At 39.2% G+C, this 25060-nt stretch overlaps 1 protein-coding gene across 1 annotated transcript; it reads left to right on the plus strand.

Annotated features, from left to right (window-relative positions):
• The first annotated feature begins 21312 nt into the window (after nucleotides 1-21312).
• Nucleotides 21313-23139, plus strand: her9 (hairy-related 9). Its single transcript, XM_067371221.1, has 4 exons — nucleotides 21313-21730; nucleotides 21878-21973; nucleotides 22071-22158; nucleotides 22264-23139. The coding sequence occupies exons 1-4, from the start codon at nucleotides 21623-21625 to the stop codon at nucleotides 22845-22847; spliced, it is 876 nt and encodes a 291-aa protein (XP_067227322.1). The 5' UTR covers nucleotides 21313-21622; the 3' UTR covers nucleotides 22848-23139.
• The last annotated feature ends 1921 nt before the right edge of the window (nucleotides 23140-25060 follow it).

Below are 25060 nucleotides of genomic sequence, written 5' to 3' on the forward strand. Positions count from 1 at the left end.
GTTCCATCCCCAGAGCAATGGTCAGACTGAGAGAGCCAATCAAGATTTGGAGCGAACGTTACGATGTTTGGTCTCTAAGAATCCTTCCTCGTGGAGTCAGCAGCTCTCAATGGTGGAGTACGCCCACAATACGTTACCAGTGTCGTCCACGGGCCTTTCTCCGTTTGAGTGTAGCGTAGGTTACCAGCCACCAATCTTTCCCGGTCTGGAATCCGAAGTCGCGGTCCCCTCCGCACACGCCTTTGTCCAGAGGTGTCACCGTACCTGGACGAGAGCCCGTGAGACTCTCCTCCGGGTAAGGGAGCGCACCAAGGCCAAGGCCGATCGCCACCGGTCAAGGCCTCCCGTGTACGTCGTTGGTCAAAGAAGTGTGGCTTTCTACTAAGGATATTCCTCTCCGCTCCGTCTCTAACAAGCTTGCTCCTAAATTTATTGGTCCGTTCACTGTTACCAAGATTGTTAGCCCGGTAGCAGTCCGCCTCAAACTTCCTCCTGCGTACAGGAGGGTTCATTCCGTCTTCCATGTGTCCAAGATTAAGCCCGTTTTTCACTCGGCCATTAATCCGCCTGTTCCGGTTCCCCCACCGCCGCGACTCGTAGATGGGGAACCGTCTTATTCGGTTAATCGGATTCTGGACTCTAGGCGGAGGGGACGCGGATTTCAGTACTTGGTGGACTGGGAAGGTTACGGTCCGGAGGAGAGGAGTTGGGTACCTGCCAGGGACATTCTGGATCACACCCTTATCGATGATTACAATCGACAGGTAAGGGAGTCGGGGGACGCCGGGAGGCGTTCCTAGGAGAGGGGTACTGTCACGGTTTTCAGATGCATTGTTTCCTTCTTGTCACGTGTTCTTTGTTTTGACAGTTGTGCGCGTGTTGAGTGTGTGCGAGTGTGTTTGTGGGTGTGTCCAGGCCACGACAATCATCATTGGATCCAGCTGCCACTCATCACCTTCCCCACCTGATGCTCATTCAGTCACCCTTCAAATACTCACCTCATTCCCCCATCCATTGTCAGATCGTTGTTTGGTGTCCTGTCTTGTGGTGTCCGTTCATGACCGATATTCCTGTGTTCGTCGTTCCAGTTCCTGTTCTCTTCTTCGTGTCTTCGTTCACCGTCTGGATTGGATTATCACCGTCACCACGCTTCATCACACCAGCACCATCCACGCAGCGATCACCTCAGTTCCTGTTGTCTGCCACGCCTGCCTGTCTCAGACCATTATTGTCTATCCCCTTCAATATTATAATAAACGGAGTTAACTTGCACTTGCTTCCTGTGATTCATCATGACAAAGCTATCATATGGATTCAGAAAACTTGGAATGTGATGTTTTAGTCATTAGGAATGCTTTTATGGTGCTTTTACTTACTTTTTGAAACTTTCAGTTCAATTGAATAGACAAGAGAACATAATTTCGTAATTTTTCTTTTGGTGTTTACGCAGGTTTGAATGAACATAAGGATGAGCGATAACTCAATGTTCAGTTTGAATGAACTATTCCGTGAATATTCATTTCTTCACATGCAGTTTGTCCACCGATGATTTAACTCCAAACATCTAAGCAAGCGTACCAGTGCCTCACGCATTGCTGCGGTTCTAATGGACTGTGATAAATGAATGTGCTGCAGATACACAGAGGAAAGAATCTCCTCAGTCTCTTTGCATTGTCCCAGCAGCCTGTTTGTTTGTCAATCGATTGCCTTCCATTTTCCCTGTGATTAACCAACCCTCCCCTGCTCTCCTCTTCTTTTCTTTTTCTGGGCGAGGGAACAAAATGGAGGGCTGGTGAAACATTAACCAGGTTGTGGTGGCTGACACTGATGGAATGAGACAGGAGTGTGATGGTCCTGTTGTCCGGTCAGAGGAAGGATTGTCCTCCGCTCCGGCTCAGTTGTCCGAGGTCAGCTCAGAGGTCACTGTGGGCGTCACGCACAGATTAATTTAATGATGGGAATGGAGAAAAGTCACCAAAACGGCCTTTGATTTATAAAGCTGACACCAAAACGAAGCCTGTCATGTGTTTAGGAAACAATCGAACCAGAAAGTGCTACAAAATACGCAATAAAGCGTTTCAAGAAAGATCCGATTTTGCTGTAGTGTATCGGACCATTGCCCTCCATGTTATTAGATGAGCGGCATGAGAGCGAAGTAGGCATGAATGCCAATAAAAGGAGCGCCATTCGCAAGGCCATCATTCATGAGTGAGGGCTCCATGCCTCCACAAGCTTGCTCCCAGCTCCCCACACTCGTCGCCATTGTGACACTCTGGCAGAGAGAATCTTCTATAGTGGTCGGAATCAATTCATTGGCCTGACAACACAGTACCAAACCAGGCTGCCGTTTGCACAGAGAAACCCCCATGAAACAGCCCTGGCCCCATCTGTCAGGGCCTCTGAGGCACATTGTGCCTGTGTGAATGTGCATGGGAGGGAAAGAGGAGGTTAATCAAGGTTTGGATGAGGAGGAGGAGGAGGGGAGAGAGTGTGTGACTGAATATGTGGGAGGGGTGCATGACCATTATGCTGATCTGCCTGTTTTGCTGCTATTCAGAGCCATTAGAAGAATACATTCTTTGGCACTCCTTTGGCTCGGGCAGTGTTCTGTCACCTATGCTGCCCATTTTTCAGCAGCAAGGGTGGTCACAGGGCAGTGGATTGTGGGAATCAGGTTAATTAGAGGGGCCGGGGCGTTCGCTGATGAGCGCAAGTAGGAGAGAGGCGTTTTAAGATAATCGAGCGGACCCTTGGCCTGACCCGCTCCTTGTTTAACCAGCCCCGTTGTGATGTTCCCAACAGATCCGTTCTTAAGAGGACCTCTTCCTGCTGGTGATCCCCGGCATACCTTTCATCCGGTCTCGCATTGGTCTTTGCGCACCTGCAAAGTCCCGGCCTCTGCTTGTTTTCTTGTTTTGTTCCCTGTCATTGATAACGCATAAAAGACCGACAAAGCCTCGTGACTATGCGTTTTCCTCCTAATTAGAATTCCTCCTTTCAGCGTCTCGAGCGGCAAACCATGTCGAAGAAGCGCTCTTGTTCATTTCTCATTCCTGAACCTGAACCGCCCCGCTCCTACGGTGTCGGACTGAGGTTTCATGTTGGCTCTGCCGCACAATAGGATAAGTGCTGACCCCTAACCCTCTGGCTGACCCGCTCTATTGCGAGGGTTAGGGAGCGATGCAGATGTGGGTAAACTTCCAGAGATCTGGAGAATGCTGCACACTTGTTAAATGGCTGTTTTCCCCCTCGTTATTTAAGGAAAACTCCAAAGAGAAGTGGAAGATGGTTCTAATTAGAATGTGGGGTTCAAGCACAAAGGCTATGCCAAGAGGACAGATATATTCAGCTGATTGGAGTTGCCGGCACTAACTAGCGGCCAGAATGAATGAAGAGTATCAAAGGATGTCTAAAAAGGAAAACGGCGCATAACTTAATTAGCAGGGATCATCGCCTAACAAAATCGAGGCTAAAATAACAGTTCAAATAGAGTACAAAAAGAGTGTGCTTCATTTCCTGTTAGTTCAAGAAATTACACACAAATATTATGACCAAATCACTATTTAGTGTTCAGTTGTGTGCCTCAGTAAGTTAATTTCTGTTTATGTTTACCTATTCTCCTGGTGTTTGAGTGCTTAATGCAGGTTTGTGCTTTGGAGTGCAGTGCATTGGCATCTCTGTTTCTCTCACTGCAGCATGTATCATTAGCTGCCAGAAGGTGGCAGTCTAGACCAAATCATTCCTAGTTTGGTGTAAACAGATCCTCTACAGTAGTGATTCCCAACCAGGGCTACACATACCCAAGAGTGTACTTGCAAAGGTTCCAGGCAATATTTTGATTTTGTTCAACTTAAAAAAATTATGATATTAAATATAATGATTCTTGACAACATAAAAATGCATGTGAAATGAAATCCCTAAATGCAAATCTAAAAATGATTCAATATTCTAAGAACATTATTAAAATGTTTGGACAAATGTGACCCTGGACCACAAAACCAGTCATAAGGGTCATTTTTTTGAGATTTATACATCATCTGAAAGCTGAATAAATATGCTTTCCATTGATGTATGGTAATATTTGGCAGAAATATTTGAAAATCTGGAATCTTTGGGTGCAAAAAAATCTAAATATTGAGAAAATCACCTTTAAAGTTGTCCAAATGAAGTCCTTAGCAATGCGTATTACTTACAAAAATACATTTTTATATATATATATATATATATATATATATATATATATATATATATATATATATATATATATATATATATATGGTTGGAAATTTCTAAAATATCTTCATGGAACATGATCTTTACTTAATATCCTAATTATTTTTGGCATAAAAGAAAAAATCATTAATTTTGACCCATACAATGTATTGTTGACTATTGCTACAAATATACCTGTGTGACTTATGACTGGTTTTGTGGTTCAGCATCACAAATATGTTTTGTTGCAAAGTGAACCACTGTAACAATGGCCATTGTAATATTAATCATGATGCTAAATGGCATGCTAGTTTACTTGGCGCCAAACAAATCAATCATTCAAAACAAAAGAAGCTAATTTAGGTCTAGTATTAATGAAATAAATCCATATTATTAAACATTCTTCTTTTTTCCCCCTAAACGTGATTGATTGGTTTTATTGTAGGGTTGTCAGACTGTTTTGTCTTTAGACTTTATTCTCTACAGATTTTTGTTTCTATTTTTTGTCTGTCAATTACAAGATGATGCAGTGTTATCAGACCATGTGATACTTCTGTGCTTACAAAAATACATTTTGAAAGAACAACAATGAAACAACTTGAAACAAAAGCAAGAACAAAAACTTTTCAAAATATCTTCTTTTGTGTTTCACAGGGGGGAAAAAAGAAAAAAGAAAGCCATAAAGGTTTGGAATGACATGAGGAGTAACTGATTTTCTTTTTTGTCAAACTATGCCTTTAAACAAAATACATGTTTGTGTCTAACACACACAATGCAACTGATATTTCAGCACAGCTGTACTCTTAAATTACCCAGAAAATTCAGCCATTCTCAAGTAGGTGATTTGTTTGCATTGCATTGCATCTCACATTGCATCTCTTTTTTTCTAAGCTGTATCAATCAACAGTTTCAGCTCATTGTCAATAGACAGTTTGTTTATTACTGAACATGAAATCTTTCAAAATATATGAGATGCAACTCCCTTCAGTCTGTCATTTGAGGAACTGTTGCAATATTACCACATAGGAACCCCTCGTTTCATTTAGGCTAGTAGCAATGATGCCAGCACTCATGCAGAGAAAGTGGCCACATCGGAGACAATGCCTGGGAAAGCTAATAACATACCATTTAAATCAGCCAAATGGGACAGGAGGAGTCTCCCTTTAAACCCTCTCCATGTCCACCTCTCAAAAATGCGAAGGTGTCTGTCTGAGCAGCCCGATCCCGGGGTGTCAGACGAAGATACGGGGAGCTCTACGGCCCGGGAATGAGACCTCTTTTATTTTTCCACCGTATCGGCATCATAAATGTCCTGTTTCCTATTGTGTGGGAACTCATCTCGGACATTGTTCCTGTGGATGTGGACACTGGTAGCCAATAAGTGGAACATGGTCTCCCATGGGGCTGGAGTCTAGCATTCCTGGCATTTCCAGTCGTCTGTGCTGCATCAGGCATGGAGGACTGGTGTACTCATCACTGATTGTGTTGGGATGTTTCTCCTGGCGTGAAAGCACATGTGTGACCTTCAGAGGAATGTCATTGTTTTCCTGACCTGTTCCCTTAGTGATATTTTTAAATAACATCCAAAATGTCTGTTAATGTAACGTGTTTTTGTAAAACGTTGCATGCACCGATTTACCCTTTCTCAGTTTTTCACGAATCCAGTAAATACTGTTGCTAGTATGGTGTAAACATTGTGAGAGGAATGTAGGGGCAACGTTTCAATTGACAGCTGCTTGTCATGGCGGGTATATTCTGCAGGTGAAGAATTCATCCTGTACAGTGAGAGATGGGTTCTCACAGCCTGTGTTTGCTGTTTAGCTGGTGTGAATTCTACTCACAGTGTTCTGATGCCCTATAGGGTCACGGTGAGATCAGCCCTTCCTCACACACTCTCTAACAGCCTCTCTTTCTCTTCCTCTTTTTCCCACACACACACATATATCCGGGGAGTATTAGTGTGATTCGTGCTGATTATCTATTATCATTGTTGCACATGTAGTTGTTATGAAGCTGTCTTGATAGTGTGTTCATGTGCACCAACATCAGTGAAAAATCGAATAATAATGCACATATGCACAATTCACAACATTTAAAAGATAATCAGAGAATGCTGTAGAAGTTATGCTCTGCACTCTGTTTAGCCTAACATGGAAAAGTGATGTATTAACAGAAGTCTGCCAGTAAATGTGTGAGTGTATCAAGACAAAATACAAGTGATAAAGCAACATCATCATGACTCTTAAGGTGATGATACACGGGGCAACTTTTTGAGTAATGTTTCCGGGCAATGTTGCCGAGCGATGTTGCTTGGGCACTTTTCCCATTGAAAATGTTCAACAAATTTCTATCTAAAGTATCCAGATTGTTGCCCATTATCAATGGGAAAAGTTCCCAGGCAACATTGCTCAAAAAGTTGCCCCATGTATCATCACCTTTAGGATGAGGTCTATATAAATATATGGCAACTATCCATCCATCCAGATGTCTGTCTTTATAGCTCTGTCTATATTTATATCTATTCATCTCTATTTATATCCATCCATCCATCCATCCATCCAGATGTCTGTCTTTATTGCTCTATCTACAATTATGTCTCTGTCTCACTATATTTACTGTCTATATTTATATCTATTTATCTCTATTCATCTCTATTTATATCCATCCATCCATCCATCCATCCATCCATCATCTATCCAAATATCTGTCTTTATAACTCTATCTACATTTATATCTCTAACTCTCTATATTTACTGTCTATATATCTGTTCATCTCTATTTCCATCCATCCATCCATCCATCCATCCATCCATCCATCCATCCATCCATCCATCCATCCAGATGTCTGTCTTTAGCTCTATCTGCATTTATATCTCTAATCTATCTATATTTACTATCTATATATCTATTCATCTCTATTTATATCCATCCATCCATCCATCCATCCATCCATCCATCCAGATGTCTGTCTTTATTGCTCTATCTACAACTATGTCTCTGTCTCACTATATTTACTGTCTATATTTATATCTATTTATCTCTATTCATATCTATTTATATCCATCCATCCATCCATCCATCCATCCATCCATCCATCCATCCATCCATCCATCCATCCATCCATCCATCATCTATCCAATATCTGTCTTTATAACTCTATCTACATTTATATCTCTAACTATATTTACTGTCTATATATCTATTCATCTCTATTCATCTCTATTTCCATCCATCCCTCATCCATCCATCCATCCATCCATCCATCCATCCATCCAGATGTCTGTCTTTAGCTCTATCTGCATTTATATCTCTAATCTATCTATATTTACTGTCTATCTATCTATCTATCTATCTATCTATCTATCTATCTATCTATCTATCTATCTATCTATCTATCTATCTATCTTTTTTTATTAAGTTTGCTTTTTTCACAACCATATGTTAACTCTTGTCGTACAAACTCTGTAAATATTTTTCAACATTTTCAGTCTGTCATTTTAATAGTTAACAATGCCATAAATAATGACAACTGCATTTGATCCATGTGGGATTTAATAAATTATGGTTATTTGGTCAAAGTTGTGAGATTTTCTGGCTAATGGTGTTTACAATTCAGTGGATTGAGCTGAATTTCATAGCTGAGTTCTGTATTTGCAAACATTAATTATAAATATTTGACATCAGATTATAACTTTTGTATCTGACATGATGTGAATTATGCATTTTGTGATAAAATGGTAGGATGTTGCATCAAAACTAAAATATCTTTCAACATGGACATTTATTTTGAACCTTCTGTATACTGACTTGACTGTTTTGTCCCGTTTATCAAAAATCAGAGATCAAGAGTTATTTACTACACTTTTTCATTGTGTTATGCATTTATTTCTTTTGGATGTTACAAACTCTAACGATCAGATCTCTCTGGCATCACCCAACATCAGGAAAGGTTTTTAATACATCTCGTCAGATCTTCAGTTGGCCCTCAGATAATGTCAGAAGTGCCAAAATCTCTCTCAAAGTCATATCCTTCACCTCTTGAACTGCCTACTGTCATTCAGCCCTAAAACAAATAAAACAACACAAAGGTATATATGAGAGTGTGTATGTGTGCATTGTGTTACAGAGTAACCAAAAGCCATCAAAGCACACTAGGGACTTGACGTGCTGCTCTAGCACAGGAATCTCCCAAATCACTCATGCAGCAGGAGGTAAGCAGCACATTATTGGTTTGCACACTTTCCCAGGAAGGTAGGCAGGTCTCCTACCCTTTACTTTAATATACTCGACAACAGGGACCTAAGCCCGCCACAGTAGTGTAACACTCTTCCTTTTAATTAAATATGCCCACGCTGATAGTGAAGACCTTTGCACCTTTTTTTTTATTCAGTGTGTTTCTCTGCATTCATGGTTTTAGAACCCAACTGCTGCCAGATTTTGAGTTGTCATCCATCATTTATGAGCAACAAGAATAATCCACAAGTCTTTAAAATCATAGATCGGTCAATTTATTTTTTGTGATGCTTGCCCTTTAAATTCGGTACGTATGAGAAAAAAAACCGTTCTCTTGGCCCTGTGTCCCAAAGGAAATGATTACCCAGGATGATTTAGGCTTAGTCAGACGTTTGACTGAGCGCAATTAGGAGTGGAGCCGGTTGAAGCCTGAAAACCTGCTGTGGTCTGGAACTGCTGTCCAACCACACACTGTTATATCAGTTCAGATGTTATAGCCTACTCTTACCAACAATACCAGTGAGACCTGCACAGCCCCCTACATGAGATTAAACAATACAACACTGACAGATTATTTGTTAAATGTGCCTTGTGTTACCAAAAGAACTGCAAAAAAGACCAAAAATAAATTATGAAAAAAACAAAGCACTATTTGCATCTATTGCCACAAAAAAATATAAAAATAAATAGTAATAATTTAAAATCAAGACAAGGCACTTTATGTATATTTTATGGGAACAATATAAAAATAAATAGTAATAATAATAAACATTTGGCTGCGGCATACTCATAAGCAAATGTGAAATTCTCGTTATTTAGCTGTAATCTAGCAAAAGAAGCGTGAAGGCTCAATCACCCCAAAGGCTTCTTCAGCCATTTTAAAACAATGGAGGAATTCACTGAACTAGAGATGACCCATTGAGAGAGAGAGAGCCATTGAGTCTGAAAATCTATTGATCCAAACTTTTTTTTAAAAGCTAAAAAATACCAGCACTTCTGTCTCATATTGTGACATAGCATGTATGTAAATGAGTGATGTCAGTGGGATTTTTGATGGAGCACTTTGTCACCTGCTGGGCCATGGCAGGTGCCTGAAGGTAAATTTGGCTAAATTCCTTTGAACCGTTGGCTTAGCTGAATAAGAGGGCTTTCCTCTCATTATAATTTTGATTAGCATAGCTTTTCTGAAGGCTCAAATCTGTAATCACTGAATGCGACACATTTAAATTCCAAATCAAAACACATTGATTTTATTCTCTAAACGTATAGATTAAATACCTTTAGAAAGTTACACTTCTGTCTGTGCAGGTCTAGGCTATGCTTTGAAGGATTACTTATTTCTAATCGGTGTTAGCTGGCCGCTGTGCTCCTGTCTCAGTGGGGAGAGGCTAAGAGAGCACACGGCCCTGAGGTGTCGACGGGGAGCTTCACCTGAGGCCGTGCTTAGTCATCAAACAGACCGGAGAGCTTGATGAGCTCTTCTAAATGCACCATTGTCTCCTCCCCGCTGTTACTTTCAATTCAAATCTGTCATCATGCAGTTAGTAAAGAGGAGAGAGTGCAGAGCTACTGTTAGCATCTGTTCATTAAAGTGCCTTCGCTGTTCTGAGGAGACATTTTCCTGTTGAGACGTTAACTAGGGTAAAAACAGATAGTAAGTGCTGATTTAGAGTGCTGTGGATGAAATAAAGTTGCACTGCTTGTATAAAGTGGCTCTGCATTTATGTATGAAGTTGATGAATGTGTGAACAGCACTTTTTACAGATCATGTAAAGTTGCTAGGGAACTTTGAAGCAACAAATGCCCTCTGTTAAAGGCCCTGTTGCTTTAGTGTGCTGGTTGGTTATGCACTATTTGCAATATTTCAGATTTATCACACATTTTTATGAGCTAAACTAGAATATGGACAGGATATGTCTGTAGATCTGTAGGATATGCCTCATTCCTGCTATGACATACATTTCAATGTCCCTATAATATGTCTTAATATATTGCATAAATGATTATATATTATTATATAGAAATGCCTTCTATTAGATAAAAGGTGTTACATCATTTTAGTAGATTTATGATTTTAACGAAATCTACAATATGCTTAAAATTGCTGTTAAAATATCAAAATCACCCTCCAACTGAAATCCACACATAAACTAATTCTGTAACTTTGATGGTAACTTTAGCTCTTTATGTATCTTCCATTCTGTTATACAGTAAAATATATATATATATATATAATATATAATTTTCTTGAGGAAAAAAAATCTCTCAATATTGAAGGATAATATTAACTTATTTCTGTCATGACAACTCTCGGAGTGTTTGGCATGGTAATGGGTATGACAATGTTGATATGTTTGGTCTTGGAGGAATAGATCTGCTACACTGCTGCTGCTTTTATTGCTGCTGCTGTTGATTATTGCTGCTGCTGCTGCTACAGAGGAAGTACGGGATTTTCGACTCCCATTACATACACGACACGCTGCTGTGAGCAAGTAAAACATGCTGCTGCTGTACATTATGGCGTACATGAATTACCCGTAGCAGATCTATACAGGCGGAGCTGGGGAAGGTGGAGGGTTTCTGAAAGCGTGCTGCACTGCTAAGGCAAATGCTACTCAAGTATCTGAAAATTGAGCACGCAAGCTCATTGGCTATCTATTTTTTTAATTTCATAATAAAATAGACGTCATCTGAGACTTTGTTTCATATCAAAAGTAACAAAGCACAAAGATTATTGCAATTTATTGGATGTGAGGTGCGCTACAATGTTCCTTTCATTCATCAACTGAAAACAGCTTAGACTAATCGATTTTTGGGATGGATATCGATATCGATATAGGTTCGTAAAAATGAGAATTGATTCAAATCGAGAAATCAATATTTTTTGGTCCGAATCAATCTATCTATATGTGTGTATATATATATATATATATATATATATATATATATACATATGTAGACAGATTATAATTAATTACATTTCAAGTGCCTCAATTTGACCAGAGCATATTTCCTAAAGTCCAAACTATACTGCATAACAGGACTGGCCCATATCAGCAGAATCTGACCTTTGTGGAAATTCCCTCAATATGAAATTCCAAAGACCATGATAACAGTACTACCATCAAAACCAAGAAGGTTGGTTTCGATGCTGGACGGTTATGGAGTTTGACATGATGTGAGAGGCTTTGACTGGAAACAAATATAAAAGTTGAAACTGTTCACCTCAGAACAGAGAAGAATGTGAAAGGAAAGGGCGTCACAGGGATCATTAAAGTAATTGGCTGAAACTACGTTGTGGAGGGCGTCCATTCTGTTCTGTTGTTTTGTCTTGGCTGGTCTGCTGGCTCCAATCGGACCTTGTCACAATGTTGCTTATAGCCCACAGATCAAGGACTTGGTCCCCGTAGGCTGCCCGCTGGCCTCCAGGTGGGCACACTAATGAGCCAAGGCCCCAGCTCGACAGCAGCCACCCTGGGCTGGAGGGGCCAGAGGCCGAGGGGTGCAGGGTCAGCCATTGCAGGGGGGATTGAACTGGGGGTGAGCCAGCATAGATGACAGAGAGTCCATTTAGATTTGGGATGTGGACTGTAAAGCGCAAAATATACTTTTTTTTGTTTTGTTTCTTACACAGTCAAACACATAGCCTTTCAAAATATTCTCCATTTGATAGTGTGAATGAATGAAGGTGCTCAACAGATGCGCACTAGAAAGATTCATCCTTGTGTGTCTGCATTATTTTTCTCCAAGAACTAGTTGTGTGTATCTCTTAACCCCCTCAAACAAGCATTCATCAATGTGGACATCTATTGTTGTTGCCGTCTTCAGTAGTTTTTTTTTTTTTTTTTTTTTGTGGTTCTTGTCCTGTCTCCTCATTTCTTATCCAACTGTGAAACAACGGCCCGGGCCAGTGCTGCAAACAAAGATAGCAAACTAATTAGTGCAAAAAAAAAAAAAAATCAAAATCAAAGTGCATGCGCGAGCTGCGCAAACATTGTTTGAAATAATCAGGCTGTATGTGTACAGTACACACGTACTGTGCTGATGACAAAATTCGCATCACACGCATTGTAAACATATCTTAACATTCGCGTAAAAACCAAAGTATACTTTGAGCTTAAGGCCATATGGAGGGTGGGGTGAAGTGACGAATTGTCAGCAAAAAGGCTTATTTTGCACGTTATGCCATCTATCAATTCTCCAATGGTAATTGTTGATGTGTTTACAGAAACAGTGTTGAATTGTCTTTACGTCATCCCCCCACCCCTCAGGCTTTACAATCCTGCAATATTCTGAGTGTAAACACTACAGCACTGATCTCTGTGCTGAAGCCCCTCAAAAGGAGAGAGAGACGACTAATGGAACTGTTTGTCTCTTCTATCCAGCCGAGCCTTTGTTGCTCTGATCTTACATGAGTTTATTTTATCCCATGAGTTCATGGTGTTTTGAGAGAAACAGCCCATCTCCTCCACCACTGTTTGGCCCAAAATAAGATGAAAGGCTCTAGGAAAGACCTCACTACCAAACTCAGGTACTGTCAATGAAGGATATAAATGTTTATTCCCCTAACAATGGCTTCCCAACTTCAGTATCTCCTGCTATCTTGTCTGTCATCGTGTCCCAGATGAGAATGGGTCATGGCCATGGATTTTGTGGTTTGTTTAGTCGGCCTTTCATTGGGGTAAATAGTCCCGGTTTGGCTGAGGCACCGATAACACGTGGTGGGTGTCCCGCAGTGCTGGTCAGTCAAAAGGGAATAAACTCACTCCATACAATGTGCTGCCTCCATAAAGGCTTCTTTGTGACTGGAGAGAAGGGTCAACTCACTCCTCCAGCCAGCTAATAAATGCCCACATTCTCTACCTTTTTGATTTTGTTTTGGCAAGTAGGCGCAGACAAAAGTAGAAAGACGTTTAATTATTCACAGGGAAATAGATAAAAGATTAATTTGCATTGATTTTGCTTCCTGACAAAGAGAGTCATTTTATGGACTCAAGAACCAGAATGCAGACCATTTTCTCCAACCAACCAAATGGAACAAAAAGATCAATGGCACTTTTAGCATGGTTATCAATGACCAAAACCTGGAAACGGTCCCTTTGAACAATATTGGTTTTGTGCATTCGACGCATTGTTCGTGTCCAAAGTTTGTGCCAGTTCCTTCAGAGAAATGCATGTGCATTAGCACAAGAGAAAACCAAATGAATTTAAATAATTCCGTTTGTTATGTTCACAATGCAAAAATTCGGTTAAATCACAGGATTGATGATAGCATTCAGAATGTTAAAGCAGTGACAAATGCTATTTTTTCTGGTCCATTTTCAGCTTTTAACTCTTCCGAGCACATTAACCAAAGCGTTTCAAAGATTTGTCCTGCTTGTTTTGTGTAGACGCAAAATGGTTTCAACAAAATCTTGCTTATTCACTGACACGAATCAATTGTGCTTGATTGCTTTATTTACCAGTTATATATTTGTTTAACTAATTGCACAAATGCATTTTTTAAAAGAAAAAAAATTATCTTGCAGTTCCCACTTTCTCTAAAGGGATATTAAGAACAGTGTTGGGGAAAGTAACTTTTAAAAGTAATGCTTTACAATATTGCGTTGCTCCCTAAAAAAGTAATTAATTGCGTTACTTAGTTACTTTTTATGAAAGTAACTGCATTACATTACTTTTGTATTACTTTTTCTCACCTGGGCTGGGCTTGCTTGTTTGTTTTTTAATAACAACAAAAAAGTTCTATTTTGGCAAATGTAAAAGCCCTTTCACACCAAAAGTGAAATTAATAAGCCTCAGGCTGAAAAAAAGAATAATAATTTACGCCTGTACAGTAGAGGGCGCAGCTTAGACAAACCTTTCAGCTGTGCTGCCATTCTATATTAAAGAAGAATAGAAAAAGTTACCTAGATATACCTAGAGATTTTGTTGTAAATTAAAAAAGTAATGAGTTACTTTACTAGTTACTTTTAAAAAGTAATCTGATTACATAACTCAAATTACTTGTAATGCATTAGCCCCAACACTGATTAAGAGTCAACCTGTACAGATTGCAGTTTATAGTGAACTTAATGTTTATATTTTTATTTAAATACAATAAAATATACAATACAATATACTTTTTTTTAATAAAACGAAATTAAAATGTTTTACAGAAACTTTTAGCTAGACGTGATCACAATCGCATTTCATTTACACAGAACTAAAGCTAACAAACCTAAGATTACCTAAAACTTTAAATACCACTCTTTTGCAGTCTTTCAGGCATTGTCTAGGTACTTAGTATTCTTTTAAAACAACAAACTGTCTGCCTCATCTTCTCCCTCGTGATATATTTAAGCAGAAGCACAATGCACAACACTGCACACCTGCCTTCGAAATATTTTGATCTTGCATCTGTAAATCCATCTTCTTTGATGTATTCTTTTAACTGCGTCACTCCAAATCTTTCAGGAGTTTTCAGACGAAATGGGGAGGGTCCGTACAGTGCTGGCGTGTTCCTCAGCAGTGGAGGCCTTATCTGTCAGCACAAATTTGCAGTTTAAAGATGTGATGTGAAAGAAGTGTACTAGTGTGTCACAGCTTGGTGTGCAGGACCCAAATCACTGCTGATTCCTCATAATATAATGTCCCAAGATCTACGAGCTTGCCGTGTCCTTGTTGTCCCCATTTAAGCAGCATGCCTCCTTATCTGAAGGGAGGCCTCTTAAAACCTTAAGAAAAGGTCTTCATTGTGCTCATTGTCTCTAAAGCCTGTTATTAGTGCAGGGAGTCAAATGATTTTGAGCTGCTGATGAGGGCATCAGAGAACTTACAGGTGTAAGATCTGTTCTTAATTGGATATCTGCCTACCTTTCATTACTGTATGCTTGGATGGATGCAGTGGTGAGAGACAGTGGGACTGTGAGGGATGTGAGTTGCATCCAACCTAACTTAAAATGAGATATAATTATAAGCTTCTCCTAAAGGCACTTTTCTTGAGCTTCTTTAATGGCACCAAAATGACAGTCCTGGTAAAGTGAATAATTATGTATTATGGGTGTGACGGGTAACAACGGTATTTATCTCAGATCAGTTCTTAACAGAAGGAGCAGATCCAAGAGGGCTTGCCTAGGCTTTCATGCTCCTAAATTCCTTTATAACTGTGGTAGAGTGAGCTCATCGCAAATATTCTAAAATGATGCCTTCATGTTGTGAATATAATCATGTTGAAATGCAGTAGTGTTACACCTATACATACACAAACACACAATATATATGTGTATATTTAAGTAATAAGTTACGAGAGGCTGTGCTGTATCATTAACAAGTTAACTTCCATGAAGTAAAATCACTAAAAGCTTTCCTTCCGCCAGATAAAATAGTCCCTGACCGTGAACAGCAACAGAAGTTACATTATTACACCATTAGATGGCAGCAAAGACTGTCTTTATGAGTGAGTCACTCAGTAGCAAAGACTTTTATATCGAAAAGACTGAATTGTGGTGAACATGGAACAAGACGCAACTGACAAATGCTTTGACTAGCGCTGTCAGTCACGGGAAAACCCATTAACTGTTAAAAGGACAGGATAATACAAAAGACATTTAAACAGATTTTTTAAAATGCTAAATCTGAATGCAGGTAATAAACTCGCTCACTCGATCTCTTTCTCACAATTCTACATAATACAGTAAGCTTCAATGAACAATATCAATTGAGAACAAACAGTGTAAGTTGCTAAGAGTGGTTGCTAAGTGTGTTGTGTAGTGATACACAGAACCATTGGGTGAAGTGGTCATAGTGGTCATGTTTTATTGACCAATCAGAATCAAGGATGGGAACTAACTGTTTTATATATATATATATATATATATATATATATATATATATATATATATATATATATATATATATATATATATATATATTATATATATATATATATATATATATATATAAAAACATGTTATACCATTCCGGAATTGTTAAAAAAAAAAAATGTAAGCCTAGTCCCAGACTAAGATGCATGTTTTAGCTGTTTTAACTGTCTCAAGATGCAAACTAGTAATGTTTTTTTAAGGCATGTTTATAAAAGCTACTTAAAAAAATGTCCTAATTGAACTATTTTCTTTAAAGAAACTTCAAACTTACTGACCTCAAACTTTTAAAGCAGAATATTAGAAACCTAAAAAATGATCCACCAACAACCTGTTTATCAAAGAGAACTTTTAAAGCATTACTTGTATGTATTTTTTTTTCAGCAATTCTTTAACAACTTTACAACTCTAATCAACCTAAATGAGCTTATAATTAACATCTCACTGCTTAATAGAACATTAGCCTCTTGATTGTAGCCGAAACTGAGCTACAAGCAACCATAAAGGCGTTGATGCCGTATCATTGTTTTAAAATGAGAGAAGATTGCATTAGCGTTGTAGTCCCTGTAAGCTCCTCCAAACATTTATTTAGGAATTAAATTAGGGGTTCCAGCAATTCTCAGAATTCAATTTGCTGTTTTGTGCTTCCACAATCTGTCTTTTACACAGACATCAGCAAGAATGATCAAAAGTGTCATTGCACAGCTTTTACGCATTTGGTCCCGGCATTGCAGTGAAGTGACCCATTCCAAGTAACCCATATCAGTCTGGAACTGAGGTTTATAAAAGAGTCTATTGGAACTCGCTCTGAAAAGATTTTGGGGGGAAGCTACGATGAAAAGTGCTCAAAGAAAAAGTATTTGGAGATATCAGCAGGCTCTCTGAGGGAAAACAAACTATACCGACCAATGTGAGTTGACTTAATCTGATTAGGCTAACCTCATCAACGGCCTCTTAAAAAAGAGAAGAAAGCCATGAATTGGTCAGAAAAGCTAGAAGATGGGGGATGCTCTCGCTTGCTCTAAGAGCACCAAAGAGTCTCAGTGAATACCACACATTGTAATGGACATGCTGGTCCGCAGATGGTAAAATGACAACGACCCATTTAGAAAGACGAAGCAAACAGAATTGATCCAAGGTTTTTTGCAGGTAAAAGAACAATACGATTAAACTGAAGTGAAAAGTCCATAAAAATGCTACACTTCATATCACACCACTGAAAAATTTAACTTTAAAGCCCTGAGGACAAAATGCAGCAACCCTCAAATTCTCCGGAAGAAATATCTCCATATTTTAATTAATTAATGTGGGATTCCACCTCAAAACTCCCCACAGGGCCAGTAATAAAGATGAAAGACTTGGACAAGTAAACACAACAATATCCGACACATAGATGTATTAGAGCATTTTAATACAACAATGTTTGGTTTATAGAAATCCATAGCAACAGTGTGTTTAAGATATCTTCCCCTGCCAAGACTAACTCTTCAGATCTTTTGCCAAGATTTTCTCTTATTCAGGACATGATCAGCTAAAGTACCTCATGATAAGTTCTGAAAACCTAGCAGCAAATAACAAATGCGCAGAATTGTATTCTATGTCTGTAAAGTTGAGGAGTGCTCAAAACAGTTTCTGCATGAAAACAGGACAGATGTAAAGTTCCACCAGAAGGACAACCTGAAGCAAGACGCCATGAGAGGAACTTGATTTGTTGTCTGTACGTGGATAGTTTCAGAATCTGTCTTCGATAGAATTTATTGTATAAGCCTGATTTTGTAATGCTTCTGTATTTCTGTTAGATTTCTAAAGCTCTTTTTCTTTATAGTATTCAGTTGAAACCAAAACAGATCTCAGTGGTCATCCAGTGGTTCTCCTCATCTTTATTTTTGAGCATCGCAAAAAATGAAGGAATTCATAACAGGAAAAACATCCACTGAAGTGTGTGACTGATTTCTTGGATATTGTGTAGTGCATAATAAAGGTTTTTAAGAAGTTAAATTGTATTACAAAATACTCAAGTCAAATGCTGAATTGTTTTCATGCTTCAAATGCTAACCACATGTGACTTCACAATCTTACCACTGTTTTTATCATAAGTATGAAAATATTCAGGACTATCATTCTTAAAAGTCTATAAAGTCTTCCATTCTGTATTTTTAGAAATCTCTGCACAACTCAAGACCAGAATCAAGCCAATGGGCAGTGTGATCAAAGAGCGTGTAAAGGGATTGGCCCAACAACAGCAGCTAATGCAGACATAATTGACTGTGTTTTCGGTGTTCTGTGAACAGATTTGGATAGGGAGAGAGACTCATTACCCAACAACAAATGAACTTTCCTTCAGTGCAAAGAAACAACTGTGCACGCTCTGATCTTGGACAACAGTTTGCTGGTCAGTGTTAAGTCTAATTACAAAACACACAATGCCTTGATCTTTTTCATCTCCTTTCTCTTTTCTGACTAAAAGTTTCTCTTGTACACTGAAGTCAGAACACAAGTCCTACAATCATATGCTTGACTCTTTGTTAGTTTTGTCCAGTGATCAGTATTCCAAGAACAATATTCTTAATAATTATTTTTGTAATATTTACTTTTTGAATATATTGTGATAACTGGTAAAAAGTGCCATATATAACACTGTAAAATATATATGATTTGTTATCATAACACTTTTTCTTCTGTCAAATCAACTAATTAATGTAGTTCAGATAACATAATATTTTGAGTTTCTGTTGATTAAACCAATCGCCTTCATTGTATTAACTCAAATGTTTAATTTCAATGAATTCAAAACTTTAAGGCAACAAGGTAACTTACTTTTTTAAGTTAAACCAACAATTCTTTTTTTTACAATGTGTGTATATATATATATATATATATATATATGTATGTATAAATTAGATTTGTCTTGGCCATCTAAATAATTATCTCAAGAGGAGGTATTATGGAGGCATAGCACATACAGCAAGCAGGATTAAAGGCTACATAATATACTTCAATCCCAAAGCAAATAGGGCAAACGTGAAGGGGTGAGCGCACAGCTGGCCCCTGAGACCTCAGGATCCTGGGCAAACAGGCTTCCAGCATGCCTCAGCTAGTCTCTGCAACAAATGACAAGAGTCCCTAACAATGGTCAACAAGTAGCTAAACACAAGACTTAATAAATTCCCATTGCTATGGGCTTTCTCTACTTTATTAGATACTAAGTACAAGATAGACTTAATCTAGATGAGTTTTTGTAGCAGTGATTACATCTATTTTTTTAAAGCATTCCTATTTCATGTTATTTTAAAATATATCAGTGGTGATCTGATTATTATTATTATTATTATTGTGTATTACTCTGACTGCAACAATGCAAAATTTTCTGTCTCATAATAAATAAAGTTTGGGTATGCAAAGCTTCTCTTACAATGTTGTATTTACTCTATAGGAAGTTTCTCTCTCTCTCTCTCTCTCAGTATATTTGCTCTCCAAACTGATCTCAAAATCACTGTTTTATGTTACTGGTTTACAAATTATTTGCTTTAATTCTAAACGATTTGTATTGAGGTATTGATTGTGTTACTGCTGTGCTCCGCCTAGTGGTCAGATATGGTACCGCTTGACTGTTTAAACTTGTAGTAAAACTTTCGATAGATGGCGCGCGACACCTATAAATTAGTTCTCCCACTCAGTCTCTCATTGGCAAAATCACCGCCATAACTTCATTGTTCTTGCTAAATTAATTCTACAGCTACTTAAACTAATTAATTTATATTTTAAAAGTGTTTGTAATTACTATGTACTAATACGTTTGAAATCCCCTTTATATAGGAGAAAATAAAAGTATTGGAAAAACCGCAAAAAAGTGATTTTCTAAAAGATGCAAAATACAGACTTATATTTGAGGGAATATGTATTTGAAGTTTCATATATTTCAATCATTGCATTATTTTTTACATGCATAGGCTATGTGCAAGTGTAAAACATAATGTATTGCATTTTCCTAATCGTCTTGCAAAGCACCAACAAACATGAACAAACTAGTTTAAAAACAGTCCGGTCAAGAAAAAATAAACATGAGTTCATAATTCAGCAGCAATAAAAGCTGTAAACCCCGCAGCCTGCGAGTGTAGCAACGGCACGTGCTCAGGGGACGCAGCGGTGCAGTGAGCGGGCGCGCAGACTGGCTGGCACGCGGACAGATGTAGCAACACCTCCCCCGCGCGCTCTCTGCCTTCTGCACTGCTGGAATGATTGACGCGTAAGATGTTCACCCAGCCAATAAGACGAAACTCCGCTCTATTTGCATAAAGCCGCCAGCTTCCTATTGGTTTCCTGCGTGCTGCTTCGAACCGCCTCGCGTGCCTGTACAGCTGCTTTCTTCTTTGAAGCGCAACTAGATCCTCGAAGTTTTTTCGCTCTTATTTTTTTTTATTTTCTAAAACGAGCGAATCCTTGCATTTCTGCTATAATGTGCACATTCTAAATATTTTAGTCTAATGACTGTGCATTATATATATATGCCATATATAACAAAAAGAACATATATGCAATATATATATATATATATATATAAGACATTATGGTTGTAATATCGTTGATGGTAGTGTATTGGTTATAGTAATAATTCGACTAGGTGACATTCTGGTGAAATACATTATTTTTACCTGTATAAAAATACAGTATAAACTTTTATGTTGATTAAAATTACGCGATTCATCAGTTCAACCATACTGGCATCATCAAGTGTACCGGAATGTTGTTCACGCAGTGTGTGAATGCAGAAATACGTGATTCGGCTATGAAGAAACGTTGGTGGCAAACAGCAAGAGTATTCCCCCAATTCCCCTTATCACTTCACAGCCAGGCCGACTGCACTCGCCTCTTTGTTGTTTGTCCCTCCAGGGCTGATTGAGCAGCGCGTGACTGACAGCCCGCGGGGGTGTTGTCCAATCAGCAGTCTGCCCGCGCCCAATGGGTGAGTCCGCGCGCCTATTGGCTGAAGCGAGTGTGGGAAAGAATGCAGAGAGGGTTTCACACGAACTGGGAGCATGCGATCTATCTATAAATACCGCTGGCGTGTGGCAGTGGGAGATTCGACTTGCCCTCTGAAGCGCTACGCCACTCACGCTCGTGTCCTCATATGACAGCCTGCCGACTATAAGTCATATAGCTGATAAGAGGGACTCACGCTCTCTCTCGTGACCATCTCGAGATCTTGGCTACGCTCCGCATCTAATCCTAAGAGCCCGTCTCTGTGTTTTAAAAAAAAAACACCACACGGAATATAAACACTTTTTTGGCTTATACCGGACCCGACTTTGGTTTCGATAATGCCAGCCGATAATATGGAGAAGCAGACCGCATCACCTATTGCTGGTGCCCCTGCCAGTGGATCTCATACTCCGGACAAACCAAAGAATGCCAGCGAGCACAGAAAGGTAAATATCACCTAGCGTGTGGCACTTTTTGCGACTGTATATTGTTTTAGAAGAATGTCAGTTGCCGTTTCCATTTTTTCCAGTCAGTATGAACATTTTTTAGAGGTTTTGTAATATAAATGAATGACCTTTGCGTCTTATCTGCAGTCTTCAAAGCCAATCATGGAGAAACGCCGCAGAGCGAGAATTAACGAGAGCCTTGGACAGCTGAAGACCCTGATACTCGATGCTCTTAAAAAAGATGTAAGTTCTGTCTACGGATATGTTCTTTTCACGTGTCAATAACCAAACAATCTTAATCTTAAAAACAAAATTTCTAATCGGTTCCTCTCATTCACAGAGCTCCAGACACTCTAAATTGGAGAAAGCTGATATTCTTGAGATGACAGTCAAGCACCTGCGCAATTTGCAGCGTGTTCAGATGACCGGTAAGTTACTAAGTCATTCAAATGTGGGATTTTAAACATATAGTTTTAAAAACTTAATTGTTTCCTAAATACACAATCCTAATAAACGTTACCTTTGCTTTCCAGCGGCCCTGTCAGCTGACACAAACGTCCTCAGCAAATACCGCGCAGGATTCAACGAGTGCATGAACGAGGTGACTCGATTTCTCTCTACCTGCGAGGGGGTGAATACGGAGGTTAGGTCGCGACTTCTCAACCACCTGTCTGGTTGTTTGGGACAGATGATGGCCATGAACTACCCTCAACCTGCCCCATCTCAGCAGGCTCATTTGGCTCAGCCTCTTCACGTGCAGCTTCCTTCAACTTTGCCCATCAACGGTGCCTCAATGGGCTCCAAACTCAGTCCTTCAGAAGCGGTTTCGCCTAAAGTCTTTGGAGGATTCCAGCTGGTGCCAGCCACCGACGGACAGTTTGCTTTTCTTATCCCCAACCCTGCTTTCGCTTCTGCTACAACCCCAGTCATTCCCTTGTACGCAAACGCAAGTGTTCCAGTGGCTGTCAACGCCAGCACCGTCCAGGCCAGCTCAGCTCCCACGGTGGCATCTCCCGTGCAGGGAATGACCTCCTTCGCGGGCGTTTCACAGGCCGTCAGTCCCGTTGGTGTTAGTGCCGGAGCAGAAAGCAATGAGCCGGTGTGGAGACCTTGGTAGACTTGCTCATCCAATACAAACTTTCTAAAACAGTTTTTCATGATGAAGAAAATACGTTTAGTTCCGTTATAAGGGACTTTGTTGACTTTCTGTTGGACAATGCTCGTATGTTTGTTAGCTGATTCCAATATTTGGATGTTGTTAATGAATATTCTGTTGTTAATTCAACAGAATAACACTTAATGTTTATAAAGTACTTTTTTAAATGAAAGAATTTAGTTTTGTACAAAGTTTGTAAAAGATTATATCATGCCAAAGCTTTCTTGTTTCTTTCATGATGAGTGTTTATGTTTGATGCTGAATAAATCAAAATTACTAAAATGTATCGTGTTCAATCTTTATACCTTTATTATATATAATACCAACGGATAAAGTTAAAGGACAAATCGTTTTTATTTTTGCTATTACTTGGTTCTTCATTTAAAATTAGAGTGACAATCTACATTTAGTCTATATCGACAATTAATACGCATGAAGATTGACGGTTTTTACGCAAGTTTTATTAAACAAATTTAAAACAATAAAGAGAGTTCAAAGGCAGAAATGGCAGCAATGCCTTTAAACTTAAAAAAAAAAAAGCAAGTAAGTTTCCTGGCTAACCCATATTGCTCTTAGTTTCTATTTCTGGCGGGAAGAGATCACCCTAAAGTGTCACAGGTTGAAATGACAAAGGCAATGAGAGGGTTTTTTCTTTTCTTTTGCAAAAAGGTAATTAAACATCTCAAAAGGGTCTCATCCTGTATGCAGCGGGATCTTTAAGAAGTCCTAAACCCCCATTCATTGGTCTGGGAAATACGCTTTGGGTTAATGTCACTAACAGATTGCCTCAGTGAAAAGAGAATATGGAAGAATCCTCTTCTCCTTTTGTGTACCAGTTGCTTTTTGTTGTACTGCACCTGAATAGCTGCTGGCTGCTTTCGCGCCCCTTTTCTGGCTAAACTGATGACGAGTTACCTCCTTAACACCAAACCTCTTGCTTAATTAAAATGTAATATAATTAAAATGGTATTTAAAATATAAATATATTTCCTTATTACATGCAGCTTGACATGCAGGCCTCTGCCAGTCGTTTATGCTATCCTTGGATGTAAACTTATCTTCCCTTTGCGCGTGAGCTCCGGAACTGGAAGACGTGTTGCGCGGGCTGTCGGCGTGGCGTTTGCCGTGTGTCTGCCACTTGCAGTCAGCGGCCCTCTTCGTTTTCGGATTAGGTTACACACCCTGGTGACCGTCGGCCACAGGGTTTCCTACTTAACAACTCTGTCGTGTTAAACCCTGCAGCAGTGCTGAGATTGTCGGCCTTTTCAAAGTTATTTATTAACACGTCATTATGAAGTAGCATAATTTCAATAGGTTATTGTAATTATTTTACTTATTTACTGTGATTTGCTTAATTTAGTCATGGAGTGGTCATCAACTTCTAACTGAAATGGAAAAAATTTCAAAACCACGAATTATCGGGGGGCTCGGAGTAGTATTACCACAAAACGTGAACCACAAAAGTTCGTTAAACAGCAATAAAACTGAACAAATATATCACAAACATCATTACGTCGTGTTTAAATCTAAACACAAAATGAATAAAAGAAATGCTCACAGAAAAAAAGTAGACCCCCCTGAAAGTCATTGAAAGATTCGTACACCGAAAAACCCTCGGGGCTAATCTAAATCGCATAGAAAAGCTTGTTTTCGCACATGTGCATTGCTGAAACACTAGTTGGCAGTGTGTGGGCTCCGTGGCTTCTCTCTCTGCCTGCGTGTCTGAGTTAATAGTTCAGAGATGCCGTTGTGGTGCTGAGGTCGTGAGAACCGAGCGAACTAGACTGCCTGCGGCCGGGCAGAGCGCCAATCCGTAAATCCCCGCTGGCAGGCCGGGTCGTGCTTTGGCCGCACAGCCTCTCTGGAGGTGAAGAGGCGCACACGCGTGGCCGCCAAGATGTGAGTTTAGAGCCAGAGTATAATAATTACAAGAGCCACTGGCCAGATCCAACACACAGAAACTTTTGAAGCAACATTTAGGACCTCTTACTGATGCAATGGTTTATATACAAAAAAATGTAATTTACTAATCCATGAACCTGTATAGCATTTGAAGCAAAAACATGGATTTGGCTGATATTTATATTTATTTAGGCTATGTTGTATTTATAATATTTATTTCATGTAATTTTTACATATTTTTTATAATATTTTAAGTTTGGATCAAATAAGTA

This window comes from Chanodichthys erythropterus, chromosome 20 (genome assembly GCF_024489055.1).
Source record: "Chanodichthys erythropterus isolate Z2021 chromosome 20, ASM2448905v1, whole genome shotgun sequence".
In the NCBI taxonomy this organism is placed as follows: domain Eukaryota; kingdom Metazoa; phylum Chordata; class Actinopteri; order Cypriniformes; family Xenocyprididae; genus Chanodichthys; species Chanodichthys erythropterus.